This window comes from Artemia sp. Qi Xiang Cuo, chromosome 16 (assembly GCF_049724085.1).
Source record: "Artemia sp. Qi Xiang Cuo chromosome 16, ASM4972408v1, whole genome shotgun sequence".
NCBI classification, from domain to species: domain Eukaryota; kingdom Metazoa; phylum Arthropoda; class Branchiopoda; order Anostraca; family Artemiidae; genus Artemia; species Artemia sp. Qi Xiang Cuo.
The window spans coordinates 17,493,092-17,513,059 of NC_142809.1; the positions used below are offsets into that span (position 1 = coordinate 17,493,092).

Below are 19,968 nucleotides of genomic sequence, written 5' to 3' on the forward strand. Positions count from 1 at the left end.
CTTTGGAGAATTGTACCTTCATTTGTCTGCACTTAGTAGGATTGTAGCTGTTTGGCATGAGTAAGTACAATGTCTGGTTTCCACAGTCTGTCTGGTATTATCTGAACGTGGATTGCATCACTTGGTTTAAACTCCTTTAAAGTCTTGGAGTTGTCATGTCATGTCTTGTCATGTTGAATTTTCTGGCGTTTCTGCATTTCAGTTCTTTGCTGGGTGAACTGTCCAGTTGGGACAACCTTCTTCTTTAACTGATCTGTGGTGTATGGTAGGATGGATCTTAGTTGGCAGGACATACAGAGCTGAGCAGGAGATGCAAATCGATCAACTGGTATATTCTGGTATTCAAGTAGACCTAGGAAGGGTTCTTGTCTGTTTTCTGTTGCCTTGGTTATGAGGTTTTTGTACCGCCTTCTTGGTGAATCAATTGGATTTGGGATACCCAGGGCTGGATGGGATCAGTGATATACCCCAGGATTTGGCAAAGCTGAGGAATTCTCTGGAGGTGAACTGAGGGCCATTGTCAGACATTAGCTGCAATGGTATCCCATGCCGGGCAAAGCGGGCCTTAAGTTTTGTTATGACCGTGTTGGACAGTGCCATAGTAAGTCTGTCAACTTCAAATAAACGGTTATGAAAGTCGACGGTTGCTTGGAAGTTGGAGCCATTCCATTCAAACAGATCTTTAGCTATCTTTTGCCAAGGGAGTGTTTCTATGCTGTGGTTGATCATTGGCTCCTTCAAGTTGTTTGGCATGTTTGTCATTTTACAAAGATATGGTGTACAAAGATATCCAGATCTTCTTTCAGTTTTGGATCTGTATTGCCTAGATGGAGGCGTGATAGAGCACCAGCAATTGCGATTTGCATCCTGGTCAGAACCTCAGGCTCAGGTTGTAAGACTGGAGCTGAAGCATTAATTGTTGCACTCGTGGTGGGACTTCGTGAATCGCATTTGCTACAATGGTTTTGAGTGGGCGGTGGTCAGTTGTGTCATCAACATGGTGACTGTTCTGATAATGGTATAAGTGCTTACAGCCATACACAATGACGTATAGCTCTTTTTCGAATTGCGAATACTTCTGCTCTGTCTTACTGAGTAATCTTAACGCATAGGCTGTGACCTGCCCTTCCAAAACAAGGTGGGCGCCAAGCCCATGGATAGAGGTGTTGACAATGAGTTCAACATTCTTGCTTTGATGGTTGAAATAAGGGGTGTTTGACACATAGAGCTTTTCAGGTCCACAAATGTTTGTGTTTGTTCTTCAGACCAAATGAATGGGTCTGCTTTGGTTAGGTCATGGAGTGGTTTGTTTTTTTGTGGATAGAATTGGTATGTATTTGGCAAGATAGTTGATCATTCAAAGGAGGGTTAGGAGTTCTTCTCGGCATGATGGGTTTGGCATCTGGTTTATGGCAAGAATCTTTTCGGGATCTGGCTGCATCCCCCGGGAGCTGATTATGTGTCCAAAATGCTGAGAACTGGCACTTGTCTTGGTTGAAACAGATCCCTTTAGCTAGGGCACATTTGAGTATCACTGCTCTCCTTCCCCTGTTTACACTAAAGTTTGACTTACTTTCCCCAGTACTTGAAGAACGAATACTCTAACAGAAGGTCAATGTTAACGGGACAAATAACATTTTTTTATAAACCCTCAAGCTTTTTGGTGTGTATTCGCTTTTGCCAGTAAAATTTTCAATTCAAATGTTATGAAAGGTAATTGGTAATTCATCATGCTCTCCTTGCATTGTGCCATACACAATCATGTCATTAATGATGATGAAGACACCTTCCAGGCCTTCAAAGGCATCTTCCATCCTCCTCAAATTCATCTTGCACTGAGATGATTCCGAATGGCATTTGCTTGAACCAGTATCTCCCATATATTGCGCTGAAGGTTGTGAGCTAAGATGAATCTTTGGTTTGCAGGATTGACCAGTAACCAGAATGGGCATCAAGTTTTGTGAATACTTTTGCTCCGTATAGCTTGGAGGTGACATCGTCAAGAGTGGGTATGGGATAGTGGGGCCGCTTGATGGACTTATTGAGGTCTACTGGGTCTATGCACAGTCTTATGGACCCATCTTTCTTCTCAACCATAGCCATTGAGTTGACCCACTCTGTTGGGGTAACAACCTTTTTGATAATCCCTAGGTCTTCTAGGCGGCTGAGTTCTTGATTGAGTTTATTCTACATGGCTCAGGTACTAGCCTAGCTGGGTAGCATTCTCTGTCTAGTTTCCTGATTCCTTTAAACACCTATTTGTGTTTTTCTTTCAAGAATGGTATTCTTGAAGATGTTGAGGCTATGTTCAGTACTAGCTTAATCAGGTCCAAGCTGATGCTTGAATGGTATCCTATGATGGGGGAAGCTGATGCCTCTACTACATAAAACTATTGCCCGCTGCTGGTGTTACCTTTGTGGCTGTATGATAACTTGCAGACTCCCAATACAGGGATCTTTGCTCCACAGTAGCTGGTAAGGCGCTGGCTTGTGGGTTTCATGGTGGGCTTTGGGATAATGAGGTTCAAGTACTTCTTTGGAATAACACTTGCATTAACAGCATTAGCACTTTAAGGGGGGGGGAGCACATCACATCATAAGAATGCTGCAGGTTGGACTATTTAAGAGGATTTCATGCACTAAGATCGTTTTGTGAGCTTTAGGATTCTCTGACCAACTCAAAACAAAGGGCCCGTTAACAAGTTTTTTCTGGGGACTAGTCACCATTGAGAGCTATTGGGAATCTATGGGTTCCTGTAACAGTTCTTCCTGGGGACTAATCACCATTGAGAGCTATTGGGAATCTATGGGTTCCTGTAACATTTGATTAAAAAGACAATGAAATTTTACATCTCCTGTGTTGACAAGGTTTTCAATTCAAGCAGGTTGCACCACAGGAAACCCCCAAAGCTGCCAAATTGTTCAAATGATATTTCCTTTGACCTGATTTCTAATGTTTTTCTAGCCGGTATGCTAGAACATTTTTAAGGACTGCCCTTTTCTGAAATTTAAAAAGAAAATTCTGCTTCAATTAACTGAAAAAATAAAACTCGTATTTTTTAGTGATGCAAGTTTCATTAAAAACTGAATATTTCTATCTCCAGCACAAAATTGGAGGAGTTGAATAATTTTTCTTGATGTCTGGGAAAATAGCTGTTGGTGTTTAGTTTTCGTTGTTTATTTGAATCCTTTATCCAAGCTCTACAAGTTAGGCAAGACCGCCCAATCAATTCTAAATAGGTCTAAAATACAAACTGATAACGATTATAATGGAAAAAAAAGGGTGATCCCTTAAGGTATAAAATCCACTTAATAAGCAAATGTAAGAAAGAGTGGAGGTTTATTGTATCATCCTAACGCTGGGAATGATCCAATATCCTGACAGTTCTATTATGTACTACATCTAACCCCTTGGCATAGAAGTACTCCAACAGTTCAAAATTACTGACCCTGTACTAGCTATCCCTCAGGTTATTGAAAACCTTACCAAAAAAGTAGGTGGGTTACAAATTGAGCCCTGCTTCTAGCACATTTTTCTTTTTTTTTTAATATTTACATACAATTAAACATAAATGAACATAGAGAGGTAGCAAATCATCCCTGGCATCATCTGTTAGTATGTTGTGTATAAATCATGTTTGGCTGTTACTACTTAATGTAGACATTAATTTACTAGTAATTGGCATTCATTAAAGTTCTGCTTTTGGCCCATTTTTTTTTTAGTATTTACGTACAATTAAACAGAAATGAACATTGAGATCATCCCTGGCATCATCTGTTAGTATGTTGTGTACTAGCTAATAGTTCAAAATTGCTGACCCTGTGCTAGCTATCCCCCAGGTTATTAAAAAGCATACCAAAAAAGTAGGTGGGTTACAAATTGGGCCCTGCCTCTAGCACATTTTTCTTCCTTTTTTTTTAAATATTTACATACAATTAAACAGAGATGAACATAGAGAGGTAGCAAATCATCCCTGGCATCATCTGTTAGTATGTTGTGTATAATTCATGTTTGGGTGTTACTACTTAATGTAGACATTAATTTACTGCTAATTGGCATTCATTAAAGTTCTGCTTCTACCCCATTTTTTTTTATATATATTTATGTACAATTAAACAGAAATGAACATAGAGATCATCCCTGGCATCGTCTGTTAGTATGTTATATACTAGCTAATAGTTCAAAATTGCTGACCCTGTGCTAGCTATCCCTCAGGCTATTGAAAATCATACCAAAAAAGTAGGTGGGTTACAAATTGGGCCCTGCCTCTAGCACATTTTTCTTCCTTTTTTTTTAAATATTTACATACAATTAAACAGAGATGAACATGGAGAGGTAGCAAATCATCCCTGGCATCATCTATTAGTATGTTGTGTATAATTCATGTTTGGGTGTTACTACTTAATGTAGACATGAATTTACTGCTAATTGGCATTCATTAAAGTTCTGCTTCTAGCCCATTTTTTTTTATATATATTTATGTACAATTAAACAGAAATGAACATAGAGATCATCCCTGGCATCGTCTGTTAGTATGTTATATACTAGCTAATAGTTCAAAATTGCTGACCCTGTGCTAGCTATCCCTCAGGCTATTGAAAATCATACCAAAAAAGTAGGTGGGTTACAAATTGGGCCCTGCCTCTAGCACATTTTTCTTCCTTTTTTTTTAAATATTTACATACAATTAAACAGAGATGAACATAGAGAGGTAGAAAATCATCCCTGGCATCATCTGTTAGTATGTTGTGTATAATTGATGTTTGGGTGTTACTACTTAATGTAGACATTAATTTACTACTAATAGGCATTCATTAAAGTTCTGCTTCTAGCCCATTTTTTTTTAATATTACGTACAATTAAACAGAAATGAACATAGAGATCATCCCTGGCATCATCTGTTAGTATGTTGTGTACTAGCTAATAGTTCAAAATTGCTGACCCTGTTCTAGCTATCTCTCAGGCTATTGAAAAGCATACCAAAAAGGTAGGTGGGTTACAAATTGAGCCCTGCTTCTAGCACATTTTTCTCCCTGTTAGTATGTTCCCTGTTAGTATGTTATATACTAGCTAATAGTTCAAAATTGCTGACCCTGTGCTAGCTATCCCTCAGGCTATTGAAAAGCATACCAAAAAAGTAGGTGGGTTACAAATTGGGCCCTGCCTCTAGCACATTTTTCTTCCTTTTTTTTAAATATTTACATACAATTAAACAGAGATGAACATGGAGAGGTAGCAAATCATCCCTGGCATCATCTATTAGTATGTTGTGTATAATTCATGTTTGGGTGTTACTACTTAATGTAGACATGAATTTACTGCTAATTGGCATTCATTAAAGTTCTGCTTGTAGCACATTTTTTTTTTTAATATTTCCATACAATTAAACATAAATGAACATAGAGAGGTAGCAAATCATCCCTGGCATCATCTGTTAGTATGTTGTGTATAATTCATGTTTGGCTGTTACTACTTAATGTAGACATTAATTTACTAGTAATTGGCATTCATTAAAGTTCTGCTTTTAGCCCATTTTTTTTAATATTTACGTACAATTAAACAGAAATGAACATAGAGATCATCCCTGGCATCATCTGTTAGTATGTTGTGTACTAGCTAATAGTTCAAAATTGCTGACCCTGTGCTAGTTATCCCTCAGGTTATTGAAAAGTATACCAAAAAAGGTGGGTTACAAATTGGGCCCTGCCTCTAGCACATTTTTCTTCCTTTTTTTTTAAATATTTACATACAATTAAACAGAGATGAACATAGAGAGGTAGCAAATCATCCCTGGCATCATCTGTTAGTATGTTGTGTATAATTCATGTTTGGGTGTTACTACTTAATGTAGACATGAATTTACTGCTAATTGGCATTCATTAAAGTGCAATTTCATTTATTTGATATGAGACCTGTTACTTTATTTCTTGATTTTATTCTTTGTTCTCTGTTACGTACATAACTTCTTGTTTGTCTTCAAGTCAAATTGTTTTCCTGTTTTCTCTTCTCTATTTTATTTGCTCTCTTTTCTATTGTCTATAGTACTTAGCCTACTGTACAACAGATTTTATAATAGATAAATTGATGAATTTTTAGTTTTTTCCACATTGGATTGTTATTCTTATGTAGTCTTTTTTTTTTAGATCATCACACTTGTGCTTCATTGTAATTGACAAATATGAACCAGAATATACTCAAGCTACTGGAAACTCCATTAGTTCCTGATGCTCAAGCAAAGGTGAGTCTTCATATTTGTGCATTTGTTTTCAAAGTGCTTAAATGAAATCATTTTCAGCTTTGTATTTGAGTTTCGAAATAAATAAGATTTCCAAATAGGGACAGGTCCTATTATTAGACAGTGAAACAAAAATATAAAATAAAGGCTCTAAATATTTCGATGACAAAGTCGGTCATCATCATCAGTAGAGTTACTGACGTATCAAAATTAAAACAAACTGTGTGTATGCTAAGCAAAATAATCACTTCAGGGTCAAAGCAAGCTACCAGTCCATTGACTTACAAAGTTCACTAACTGTTTCTGAATTTTATTATACTGCGTTGAATAAAGGGGGTAAAATTTTCTTCAAAATTATAGGTGAAGAAATTGTAGTGTGTTTGAAGAAAATTGTACCACCTTTATTCAATGCAGTATTACACAATTCCAGAACAGTTAGTGAACTTTTTAAGTCAATGGACTGGTAACTTGCTTTGACCCTGAAGTGATTATTTTGTTTAGTATAAACACAGTTTGTTTTAATTTTGATACGTTAGTAACTCTACTGATGATGATGACCGACTGTGTCATCGAAATATTTAGAGCCTTTGTTTATATTTTTGTTTTGCTGTCTAATAAAAGGACCTATCCCTATTTGGAACTCTTATTTATTTATATTTCCTCATTGAAAAGGCAATGTGGTCATTAAAAAAATATTTGAGTTTCATGTTAAATTAATTAATTACTGTTTTTTTTCTTCTCTCTTTTGTCTTTTCTCGTCCTCATATTCTTAATCTCTATCTGATTAATTAGTTTTAAAGTGATATTTGTTATTTATGATCTTCTCTCTCATTCTTTCTCCGCTCTGTGTCTCTATCTCTGGCTCTCTCTCTTTCTCTCTTCCTCCTCCTCTCTCTATCTTTCCCCCTCTCTCTCTTTCTTTCTCCCCCTCTCTCTATCTCTCTTTCTTCTTTCTTTCTCTCTCCCTCTCTCTTTCTTTCTCTCCCTCTCTCTCTTTCTTTCTTTCTCTCTTCTTCTCTATGTATCTCTCTCCCTTTCTCGGTCTCTCTCTCTCTCTCCCTCTTTATCTCTCTCCTATATATTTTTTAGAACATTCTTAGTATAATTTTTGGAATGGAAATTGGTATGCAATAATCAATGTTTGCCATTTTTCTGTGTTTTGTCTAGCTGAGTATTCAGTCATATTAGTTGTGATCAAAATTTACGTGGGTTTTACTTATTCATCTTTATCTTTTTTAAATTTTACTTCTTATTAGAGCTAGTAAATTTGTATGTTAAGTATATAACTTAAAAAACACAGCTGTCATAATAAACTGAAATCAAACCAAATTTAAAATTGCTCTAATTTTGCTTTTTAACTTAGTAAGGCTGCACTATCTTTAAATTATATGTGAAACAACCCTTCAAGGGTTTGAGGATGGGATAGCCGACTTTTCAATCGAAACCCTAAATTATAGATGAAACCACTAAAGATTTTAAGTTTTTTTTCAGCATTTCTGAAATTTTCTGTATAATTCGTTTTTTTTTTCTTTTTTTTTACTAGGGTTCTGGAACAGAATCTAACGGCTATCACACAAGAAAAATTGCGCTAAAACGATATGATTAGGTGTTTATTGTCAAAACGAAGAAAAATATTCGTAAAGAAGAAAAAACGAGGATAAAACAGCCAGTGAATCTATATATCTGCACATTGAAGAAAACAGCTAATGAGAAAAATATCGGCAAATAGAAGAAAAATGTGCAGATATTTCGACGGATAAAAACCTCTACTCGACTGTCCTCAATGTAGAATAAAAAATACAGATAAAAAACCAAACCTTAAAACAAACACTAAACTAAAAGAAGAAGACCCTTTCTATGTCACGGTGAAAGGGTAACTTAATTAAAATTACGATAACGAATGGCATTTCAAACTTCAATTTTATAACAAGCTTTTATTAAAGGGTAATCGCTTACCAGGCATGGTATTGACAGAGATAGGTTATGAAATATGATTTGGTAGACGTATATAAAAATGATCAGAATTAATAAGTTCATTATAAATGGGGCTTAAACGAGGTTGTACTATAATAGGTTTAATAGGTTGTACTAGTGTCTCTATTAAGGGTGACCTTTTGGTAGATTTAAATAAAAAATAAGTTTTTTCAACTGAAAGTAGGGAGCAACGTTAAAACCTAAAACGAACAGAAGTTATGACGTATATGAAGGGGGTTGTGTCCTCGTCAACACCTCGCTCTTTACGCTAAAGTTTTGTAGTTCTTTTGAAAAAAAGCCTCTTATTTTTCCAATTAAACGACCCTTTTGTTTTAGGAGCCGTTGCGTTCCAATAACCTCTCCCCCAATTGTTGGTGGGCCCTCCCAATATAGAAACAGCCACAAGAACAGGGATTCTATAAAAATCACTACCCAGAATGGGGTTGGTTTTATCCTTGCCGTGGATGACAAAGCTCTGTATTTTATTTGAATTTTTAAGTGATATTAAGGTTATATTTTCTTAAAATTCTTTCGAGTTTGTCACTCAATTTAGGAATATAAGGTAGAACAGTGAAAATTTTGTTATTACCCACCTAAGGGATACTATCACTTGAGAGCTGTGGAGTTGATGCATTCTTTTCTGCCTTTTTTCTATAATCAATTCAAGTAAATTTATAGGATATCTCTTGAACTGTATTTAAGATAGTTCAATTCTGGGACTATGTGAGCTTCTTAGCATATTATTGCACTGTATTTCACTGACTGTTTTATCCACGTTTTTCTATTCTTTACAAATCTTTCTTCGTTTTGTCATGTGTAACCAGTGTGGTCTCAGGAATTATTTGGTCCTTTTTTGTATTTATGAAACTTTTGCAGCAAAACAAGACAAGTTTTCATTAAAAAAAAAAAAAAAAAAAATCATAAGTAAGTGCTCATAAAGTAATTTTAATTATAAACAAAAAGTAGAACAATAGGGATTTTTTTTTTATCTAAGACAGTGGAATGCAACTTTAAATGAATATTTCAACCCTATATCCAAGGGCCGTCCTCAGCAAAACCAATGAAGAAAAAACGAATAAAGGCTAAAAGAACTCACATTAAAATTCCTATTATTTAACACGGTTATCCTGCTGTCTTTATTAACAATACAATTAGCCGTAGACTGGCAAGACACTCCCGTAAAATCAAGGGTCTTTTACCATGCGAAACTCCAGCAAAGTTCTCAAATATAATTTACCTTCCATATATTCCAAAAGTCACTACAAATTTAAAAAAAAAAGTTTGCACACACAATAATTTTTATGTATTTTATAAAATATTTTATTAAAAATATTTTATGTATTAATAATTTCAAAATGGAATTGAATATGATTTATTGACTAAAATAGCACAAAAGCTAGCATAAGCACGTCAGAACAATTACAATAATAAATTAGATGTTAGGGTATAAACATAAAACAAAAAATTAAATCAATTATTAAAATGGGAATCAAAATGTGCTAAAATAGCCTAAAAGCCACCATCAGCACGTCAGAACAAATACAATAATAAAACAGTTGTTAGGGGATAAACATAAAACAAAAGTTAAATCAATTATTAAAATGGGAAACGAAATAGGGGACAAAATAGTATTTGTACCTCATGGTCAGCATTTGAGGACAAAGGTCAAGTTGAGTATTCGGAGCTCTACGAGCATTGAGTCTTGTATTAGGAAGGATTGACAGATTTTCTTTAAAGGGAGGGAGAAAACGTCGATGATAGTCAGAACTAAGGCACTTGTGACCAAAGTTCATGGTGAGGATGTGACGTCACGATTCCAACGTAGTAAGTTCAAGTCTAGCCAAACCTTCATCTTATGTAGTATAGAACGTCCCCAGTATAATTTTTATTGCTCTTTTTTGAATACTTTCGATTTTAGAACATTGGTCTTTGGTCAACTCAGGGTGTCAGACAGTGAAAGCATATTCCAGACAGGGTCTTATATAAGACCAATAAATTATTTTAAGGTTGTGAACAGACAAGGAGAACCGTTTGACAAGGGGTAAATGTTTAAAGAGAAAAATACCAAATTTAATTAAATGGCAAATGCAGGAGTTCCATTTAAGGTCATTGTCCAGTTGCACACCAAGCAGTTTAACCGTATTTAAATTTGGTATGCAAAGGTAATTATTGATAAGGGGTATATTTTTAAAAAGGAGAATGGTATGAAACTTTGGTTATGCTTAAGTTGAGTTTAACATTATCAAGATCATTCTTTAAATTGTTAATGAGTGAGTCGAGTGTAACTTCCAAAGTATTAGATGTTTGACAAAGGTTCAGTAATGTCAAATCATCCGCAAATTTAAAAGAGTTGCCAAAACCTGGTAAAACATTATTAAAAACAAATAAAAATACTAAAGGAACTAATTTAGTCCCTTGAGCTCCAGTGGAAGTTCAGGAAAAACCTGATGAATTCCCGTTAGGGAGGACTACACATTGTTCACAGCCAGACAAAAAACCAGCAACCATACGTAAAACTAAATCTCTTGCATCTAAAGCCCTTGCATTATCTATAACTGTTTGATGATCCAAGTTATCGAAGGCTTTGCTAATATCAGCAAAAACAGCCTCGACCTAGGAACTATTCAACTCAAGATGACTGAAAATAGTGTCAAGTATATAAATTAAGCAATTCGTGGTGCTAAGATTCGGCCTAAAGTCAAACTGATTTGGGTTGATTTTATCATGAATATCGTCAAAAAGGAAATTTCAAAGATTTTAGAGAAAATGGAGGTTTTTGATATTGGTCTTAATTCAGAGGAAACTTTTGGGGTCCTAGTTTTCGGTATAGGAGATAGAATAGCTCGTTTAAAACACACTGGAAAAATACCATCTACAAAACATTGGTTAAAAATAGCAGTTAGAGGTACACTTAAATACTGGGCACATTCCTCAATCAATTTGATAGTGATATCACCTGGGTATGATGACTTATTTATGTCAAGAGTTTCAAGATTAAGTTGGGTCTGATGAATTTCAATCATAGGAATGTCACTCACTGCACCGTTGGCCGGCATATGTTGGAGTGGCGGGTGAATTTTACAAATTGAAGCAAAATGATCATTTATGATATCGGCACTCACTGGGTCACCATCACTATCCAGTAAGAAAAACTTTGGACAGACCTTTCCCATAAGATCTTGGACACTTATGGCATTTCCTAGGGTTAGAATACAATAACTTATTGAGCATGTGAGCACCATGCTCCTTTATTGCTTTATGGATTTCACTAACAACAATGTTTCAAATTTTCCGAGATTCTTGGAAAAATCCTTCCTTAAAGAGTTTATCACGTTCATTTAGTAGGCATAAATTTTTTGTATTTATCCAGGGTTTGCAGTTAGACTTGCGAGTAACTTTTTTCACTGGAAAGGTGTCACAATATAACTGGAAAAGTTCCGCTGAAAACCTAGAAGTCATTTCATTATCATTGGTAAGACATAGGATATTGGCCCAAGATTTGGAACTAAGTTTACTTTGAAATGGGTGACCTTCTCGTCAGTAATGGGCCTATAAGAATAACTGATCAATCGTTTTGGGGGAAAGGATGATAAAGGCGTCAAAAAGATGCATGCATATATGCTGTGCAAGCATTGATAACAATCAGACGACGGGCTGTCTTTTGTCGTCCCACCACATATGAGACAACTCAGGTCAGAACTTGAGCGGTCTCTTCTCTCCACTGTTATATTTCTTACAGCATTCATAAGTCTCGGTGCTACGCCAGGGGCAGCTGGTGATTTTGTCAACTCGTTTTCACTCGGGAAAATAGTATTCGTTTTAAATTTATCGTGATTTTTCTCGTTGTTATTTGGCTGTTTTGGACTGTTATTTATCGACTTCAATTTCCTTAGGATACAGTTTTTGGAGAATCTGTTTGCGCACAATTTACGCACACAAATGTCTTCTTCAAGTTATTTGAGCACTTAGTTTTTCCACAGCTAAAATGAGGCCATTTATTACATTTTTTACATTGCACGCCACTTGTTTTGCTGATTATTCTTTTTGAGCAGATGCCGTAATGTTCTGGATCCATAATAGATGCTTCTGCTATGCACGAAGAGTTCAATCCTCTAAGTTAATTAAATCTCTTAGTCCAAGTCTCTGTAGTTATTAAATCACTGAATCCCAAGGGAATTTATATTAAGTAGCGAAAATGAAAATACTAGGTAAATAAAATAATCCGGTTATAAATGTCTCTAGAGAAATCACACAGGTTGAAACCTTACTTTATTTAAATGTTAATATCCAAAAATACGGTGTTCACTCAATGAACTCTAAAACAAGACTGAAGTCTTGAACCAGAGTGTACTTCCTAAACTCTGGTAAAGATATAACCCCAGTTACTCGCCAAAGAGGGGTTTATCAAATACCATGTGACTGTGACAACTACTATGTTGGTAGAACCCATCAAAGTTTAGAAAAGCGCCTACAACAGCACAAAGATGACATAACTGAAGTTTTAAATTCTAATTTCTAGAAATAAATCTAAATTCTAAATAAATTTAATTTTAAATTCTAGAAATACTCCTTTTGATTCTGCTTTAAGCAGTCAGGTCTTTGACAATCCGAGCCATAAAATATTTTTTGAAGAAACTTCCCTTATTAGCAATGATTTAGGTTTAAAACAGGTTGTTCGAGAAGCAATCGAAATTAGAATCAAAATAAATAGTAATACTTCTTTAAATTGGGATTTGGGGGAATATTCACTTAATGCCTTATATACAAATTTAATTAAAAATGATTTAACTAATTATATTAAAAACCAGTAAACAATTCCACTCAACCTATTACGGATAGACCTTCTAGGCTGGCTGCCAAAAAGGCAAAATTAGCCTTAAGAGCTTGTTCGTAAATGTTTTTTATTCCATTTAAATGAATTGTCTTTTTTCACTTCGGTTGATGTACCAGTCCTGGTTGAACTTCCTTGAAGTAATGATGCTAGGGCTGTTTGAAAATATTTTAGTTTTAAAGATTGAATTTTAATGTGAGTTCTTTTATATTTGTTTTTCCTTCATTTGTTTTGCTGAGGATGACCCTTGGATATAGGGTCGAAATATTCATTTAAAGTTGCGTTCCACTGTCCTAGATAAAAAAATGTCCCTATTGTTCTACTTGTAGTTTATGATGGAAAGGCAGTGTGGTCTTCGTCGCTATTTAATTTTAATATTAAAAGTTCTTCACCTTAAAAAACCTAAGAAGCAGCTTATGTACCAGCCTAAGACAGTCTAATGTATGCCGTAAAAGGTAATATGCTATGTAATGTGCAATGTTGCAATTTAATATTAAGAAGTTTACAATTTTGTAGCATAATGAATTATAAATAACATGAAAATATATGCTCTGTTAAGCATTAAAGGTCGGATACTTAAATATATTTTGTATGAACTTCAGCTTGAACTGATTGAAATAAGTTTTTTTCACTACCTAGCAACCCCCCATTGGCCAACTCTGCCATTACACACTCCAAACGGGGCTCTATTTTAGGTATTTTCTCTACCCTGATTAAGTTTAACAACTAAAATTTGATCAAAAGCTCCTTAAATTTTTTTTCATTGTGAAATGGTCCAGAATTTTCCCAAACAGGGTCGAATTTTGTAGAAAGAAGAGATTTGAAACAAAATTGAGATGAAAAAAAAACAACAAACAACTAGATTAAACCAGTTAACACATACTAGAAAATAAGATAAACGAATGAAAAAACCCCCCCCACAAATTCTGTACAAAACAAAGGGAAGAAAAGAAACTTGTATCTGATAAACTTTCAAAAACTTTCAAACAACTATAGTTGTTTGAACTATAGTTGTATCATTAACTATAGTTGTTGTTTTTAAGACAAACGAAACAGGAGCACAGCATGAGCTAAACACAAACAGGAGCGAAACAGGAGAAAAAAACTGCTGCATAATATTTTGTATATCCTTGTCTATTTTATTACACACACACTGGTGATGAACTTACTGCAGTGGCGGCTTTAATTAAGTTCACCATAACCTTTTTCATTGAAAAAAAATGATTTATTTTATTTCATTTTTTTTTCATGGTCACTCCATATTAATCTATTCTTATTTAATGTATTATAATATTTTTTTTTCAGGTGTTGCCATCTTATGCACTTTTAAAGGCACGTAAATGACAAACTTAACCAGTATCAACATATTATTTTTTTTTAAGATTTTTTTTTTCTTGTCACATTTCTATAATTAATTTTTATTTTAATCAGGTGCTTTCGTATTTTGAAGAAGTCAAGGGATCTGATACTGGTTGGCAGTTGGCTATAACAGAGCTGACAAGAACAGCGGATCATCTCAGTGATCACACCAAATTTTTTTGGTGGCAGATAGTAGAAAACTTTGTCAAAACTAGATATGGTCAAATGGACTCTTCATCCCTGTTAATGAGAAATTTTCTATTTCAATGGCTCCATAATATGGTGAGTTGGCTCCTTTTTTGTGCAATGTACTCTTTGTGAACAGGGACATCTGGTGCAGTGTCTCTTGTTGGGTAATTCATTTAAGAGTTAAGAAAATCACATCATCTCACACTATTAAACTGTAGAGTTGTTTCTGGATCACCATATGTTCACACACATCTGACCGTTAATGATAAGATCAGAAGGTTACTTCTTGGATCAAGGGTAAAAATGGAAAAATGGGTTTTATAGGAGATATTTTTTGTTTTGTCAGGCGGGGGAGAAGTTCTCCTCCCCTCCTGTGATGGTATTATTATTAGGATAGAGCCTTTATATTGTAATAAATTGCTGTTGTTGTCATCTGACCAGCCAGAAGGCTTTACTGTGTTTGGTAATTGTTTTAATGATTAAAACACTCTTGATGGTGAAGCCGAACACGAGAGGGGGCACTCTACTCAAGATATTGTACCTTTTTTGCTGGAACGTGAACACATGCTTTGTATTAGTTTCTGCTGTAATTGGAACCACCACTACTAACAACTCCCGTAGCACCAAGCCACCTGAGGCCAACACAACTATGTACGCTCCTTCTCCATCCTAATCTATTCAAACCGTCCCTCTGTACAACCTCCCAGGGAGTTCCCATTTCCCTTAAATCATTCTTTACGACATTCTCCCACCCCAACCGTGGGTGACGGGCTTTCCATTTAGCCCTTGACGGTTGGCGGAAAAGAACAATCCGGCAATCTGTCATCCTTTATCTGCAGAACATGCCCTAACTGTCTCAACCTTTTTCTCATTATAGTCCTAAAAAGTGGGATAGAACCACACTTTTTGTACAACCTATTGTTTGAAATACGGTCAGTCAGCTGGATACTCAAAGCAATCTGTTGGCTGTTTTTCTGGAAAACGCCTTGTAAATCTTCTCCGTCCGTTTTTCGGAGCACCCATGCTTCAGAATCATACTTGACCACTGTCATCACTGTAGCTTCAAATATTCTAATCGTAAATAGCAACGAATACCACACTGCCTTTCCATCATAAACATCAACAACAAGAAGAACAATAGGGAACTCTTTTCGCAAGACAGTTGAATTCTATATTTCAATGAATATTTTGACCCTATGTCCAAGGGCCATCCTCAGCAAAGCATAAATCATAGGCAGCGCGCTAGCGCTGCCTAAATAAAGAACGATGTGGGCACAATGTGTTTTTTTTTCTCCATATCCGGGCACTTTTATCGAAAGAGTTGTCGTAGAAACTTCGAAAAGGGCTCATTCGATTGGAAATTGGAGTCGTTAGTGCCCTTTTTAATAGTAGAAAGTGATTGGAGGGCAACAAGGCCCCCTCCCACGGACATCATTTCCTCAAACACATCCAATCAAAATTTGGAGATTGCCATTCTGTTCAGCATAGTTGATTTCCAGATAGAAAATATGTTTTTGAGGAGGACACTCCCCCACAACCCTCGGGACTAGGGTTTTAAGTTATGCCCTGGGGGCATATAAGGTTTTTATAAAAGGCGTTGTCGTAGAAATTTCAAAAAAGGCTCATTCGATTGGAAATTCAAAGGGCTAGTACCCTTTTTAATAGTCGAAAGTGATTGGAGGGCAACTACCCCCCCCCTCCCCCTACGCCCATCATTCCCCCAAACACATCCAATCAAAATTTTGAGATAACCATCTTGTTCAGCGTAATTGATTTCCTGATATAAAATATGTTTTTGAAGAGGACACTCCCCCACAACCCTCGGGGTAAGGGTTTTAAGTTATGCCCAGGGGGCATATAATGTTTTTATAGAAGGCGTTGTCGTAGAAACTTTAAAAAAGGCTCATTCGATTGGAAAGTCAAAGGACTAATGCCCTTTTTAATAGTCGAAAGTGATTGGAGGGCAACTAGCCCCCCCCCACGCCCATCATACCCCCAAACACATTCAATCAAAATTTTGAGACAGCCATTTTGGTCAGCGTAGTTGATTTCCAGATAGAAAATATGTTTTGAGGAGAATACTCCCCCACAACCCTCGGGGCAAGGGGTTTTAAGTTATTCCCTGGGGGGATACAAGGTTTTTATAAAAGACATTGTCGTAGAAACTTCAAGAAGAACTCATTAGATGGTTAAAACAAATGGTTAGTACGCTGTTTACTACTTGAAAAGTTGTTGAAGGGCACCTAGCCCCCCCCCCCGCACGCCCATTATTTCCCCACATATATACAATCAAAGTTTGAAGATAGTTAGTTGGTTGATTATAAGTTATTATCACAAGTAAAATATGTTTTTGATAAGAGATCTCCCCAACAACCCTCGGGTCAAGGGGTGTAAGTTACACCCTGGGGGCAAATGTGGTTTTTATACAACGCGCGGCCATAGAAATTTCAAAAGGGCTCATTCGATTGGGAACTCAAAGGGCTATTGCCCTTTTTAATAGTCGAAAGTGATTGGATGGTACCTAACCCCCCTCTCACGCCCACCTTTTCCCCAAACACATCCAATCAAAATTTTGAGATAGCCATTTTGTTCAACGTAGTTTTAAGTTCTGGAAATTAGAAACTTGAAAAAGGGCTCATTCGATTGGAAATTCAAAGAGATAGTGCCCTTTTTAATAGGCGAAAGTTATTTGACGGCAAACTAGCCCCCCTAGTTCGCCCGCCTTTTCCCCAAACACATCAAATGAAGATTTTTAGATAGCCATTTTGTTCAGTGTTGTTTATTTCAAGATAGAAATTATGTTTTTGAGGAGGACACTCCCCTACAGCCCTTATGGCAAGGGTTCTAAGTTATGCCCTGGGGGAATATAAGGTTTTTACTGAACGCGTCGTCGTAGAAACTTCAAAAAGGGCTCATTCGATTGGAAATTGAAATGGCTAGTGCCCTTTTTTATAGTTGAAAGTATTTGAAAGGCAACTAACACTCCTGCCACGCCCACCATTTATCAAAATATATCCAATAATAATTTGTTGACAGCCGTTTTGTTCCACGAAGCTTAAAGTTCGGAAAATTTTACCCTTGAGCAGGACACTCCCCCCACAGTCTTCAGGGCAAGGGATATATGTTATACCCTGGGGGCATATAAGGTTTGTATTGAAATGTTTGTCGTAGAAACTTGAAAAAGGGCTCATTCGATTGGAAATTCAAAGGGCTAGTGCCCTTTTTAATAGTCAAAATGGATTTGGCGGCAACTAACCCCCCTCTCACGCCCACTTTTTTTCAAAACACATTCAGTCAAAAATTTTATATAGCCATTTTATTAAATGCATTTGAAAGTCTTGGAAATTAGGTCTTAAAGGCTAAAAACGCATCCCCCGCAAAACCCTGAGGATAAGGGTTGCAATTTATGCCCTGGGAGCATGTAAGGTTTTTATTTAAAGCGATGTTGTAAAAACATCCAAAGGGGCTCATTCAATTGAAAGTTGAAAGGGCTAGTGCCCTTTTAATTTTCGAAAGTGATTGAAGGGCAACTAACCCCCCTTCTCACGTCCACCATTTCCCCAAACACATGCAATCAAAATTTTGAGATATCAATTTTGTTCAACGTAGTCGAAAGTTCTGGAAATTAGATCTTTTAGGATGACAACTCCATCAGGGCTTTCAGGGCAAGGGTTGTATATTATGCCCTGGGGGCATATAAGGTTTATATAGAAAGTTGTTGTAAAAATTTCAAAAGGGGCTCATATGATTGGAAATTGAAATTGCCCTTTTCAATAGTCAAAAGTGAGTAGAGAGTAATTAACCCCCCTCTCACGCCCACCATTTCCCCAAACACATTCAATCAAAGTTTAAAGATAGCCATTTTGTTCAAGGTAGTAGACAGTTCTAGAAATTATGTATTTAAGGATGACCAGCCCCCTAGAGTCCCCAGGGCGAAGGTTGTAAGTTATGCCCTGGGGGCATATAAGGTTTCTAATGATAGAGTTGTCTTAAAAACTTCAAAATGGGCTCATTCAATTGGAAATTGAGAGGGCTAGTGCCCTTGTTAATAGTTGAAAGTGATTGGGCGGTGACTAACGCCCCTCTCACGCCCACCATTCCCTCAAACACATCCAATCAAAATTTTCAGATAGCCATTTTGTTCAGCATAGTAGAAAATTCTGGAAATTAGGTCTGTGAGGATAACAACCCCAGCCCTCAGGGCGAAGCTCGTAAGTTATCCCCTGGGGACATATAAGGTTTTTATTGAAAGTGTTATCGTAGAAACTTCCAAAGGGCTCATTTGATTGGAAATTGAAAGGGCTAGTGCCTTTTTTAATAGTTGAAAGTGATTGGAGAAAGACTAACGCCCCTCTGACGCCCACTATTTTCCCAGACACATCTAATCAAAATTTTGAGATAGCCATTTTGTGTAACGTAGTTGAAAGTTCTTGAAATTAGCTCTTAGAGGATGACAACCACCCTCACAGCCCTTAGGGTAAGAGTTGTAATTTATGCCCTGGGGGCATTTACGGTGTTTATAGGAAGTGTTGTCGTAGAAACTCAAAAAGGGCTCATTCGATTGGAAATCGAAAGGCCTAATGCCCTTTTTAATAGTCGAAAGTATTTGGAAGGATTGACGTTTTTATAGTAAAGATCGATGTGGGTACAATTATTATTTTTTTGTTGTTGTTGTTGTTTAGACCAGGGCACTTTGTATCGAAGGAGTTGTCGTAGGAACTTCGAAAGGGCTCTTCGAAAATGTTGCCCTCAGATTAAATCAAAATGCACTGTGTTAATGCTATTTTCTCAATAAGTCATCTCAGCAGTATCCCAAGAACGACTGAGGGTATTATGTTCAAACTTTTGGGGCTGCTTCTGCTCTTAAAATTTAAATTAAACACTAATATTTGTGTCCAGATTTTTAAAAGGGTGTATGTTGCTAAAAATTGCTGAAAATTTTTCTCCAGCATACAAACAGCAGGCAAATATATACAGTCTTAAAAAACCGAAAAAATAAAAATTACTATTTTCTTTTTCCTTGAAGAGACTGTGTCAATATAGAAAGAACATAAATCATTTAAAAAAAACTTTTCCCACAATATAAGTTTTTCACAGAATAGTGAAAAGTTCCTTTAAACCAAAATTCAGCGTATCCAAAATCAAATATTATACCAAGCATTGAACTACTACAAATCAGCATCGATAAATAAATGAAACCCAAAACGAACAGAAATTACAATAAATAACCGAGTCGAACTCAAAACGAGCAGAAATTAACATAAGTTAGGCTCAAAACCCCTATGCCTTCCCAAGGCCAGAACATAATTTGCACTTTACTGAAAAAAAATACAAATGAATGTGCATTGTCAGTTTAATGTATATATACTGCTATTTAGT

The 19,968-nt window shown here is 36.1% G+C and overlaps 1 protein-coding gene across 2 annotated transcripts in view; it reads left to right on the forward strand.

Moving 5' to 3' along the window:
- LOC148942638 (exportin-T-like) overlaps window positions 1-19,968 on the forward strand; it is a 108,532-nt gene that overhangs the window by 13,550 nt on the left and 75,014 nt on the right. For both annotated transcript variants that reach the window (XM_089102232.1, XM_089102231.1), the window contains exons 2-3: window positions 6,145-6,239; window positions 14,473-14,682. In XM_089102232.1, coding sequence (XP_088958358.1) covers window positions 6,180-6,239; window positions 14,473-14,682 — 270 coding nt within the window. In that variant the 5' untranslated portion in view covers window positions 6,145-6,179. The remainder of the gene's footprint in view (window positions 1-6,144; window positions 6,240-14,472; window positions 14,683-19,968) is intronic.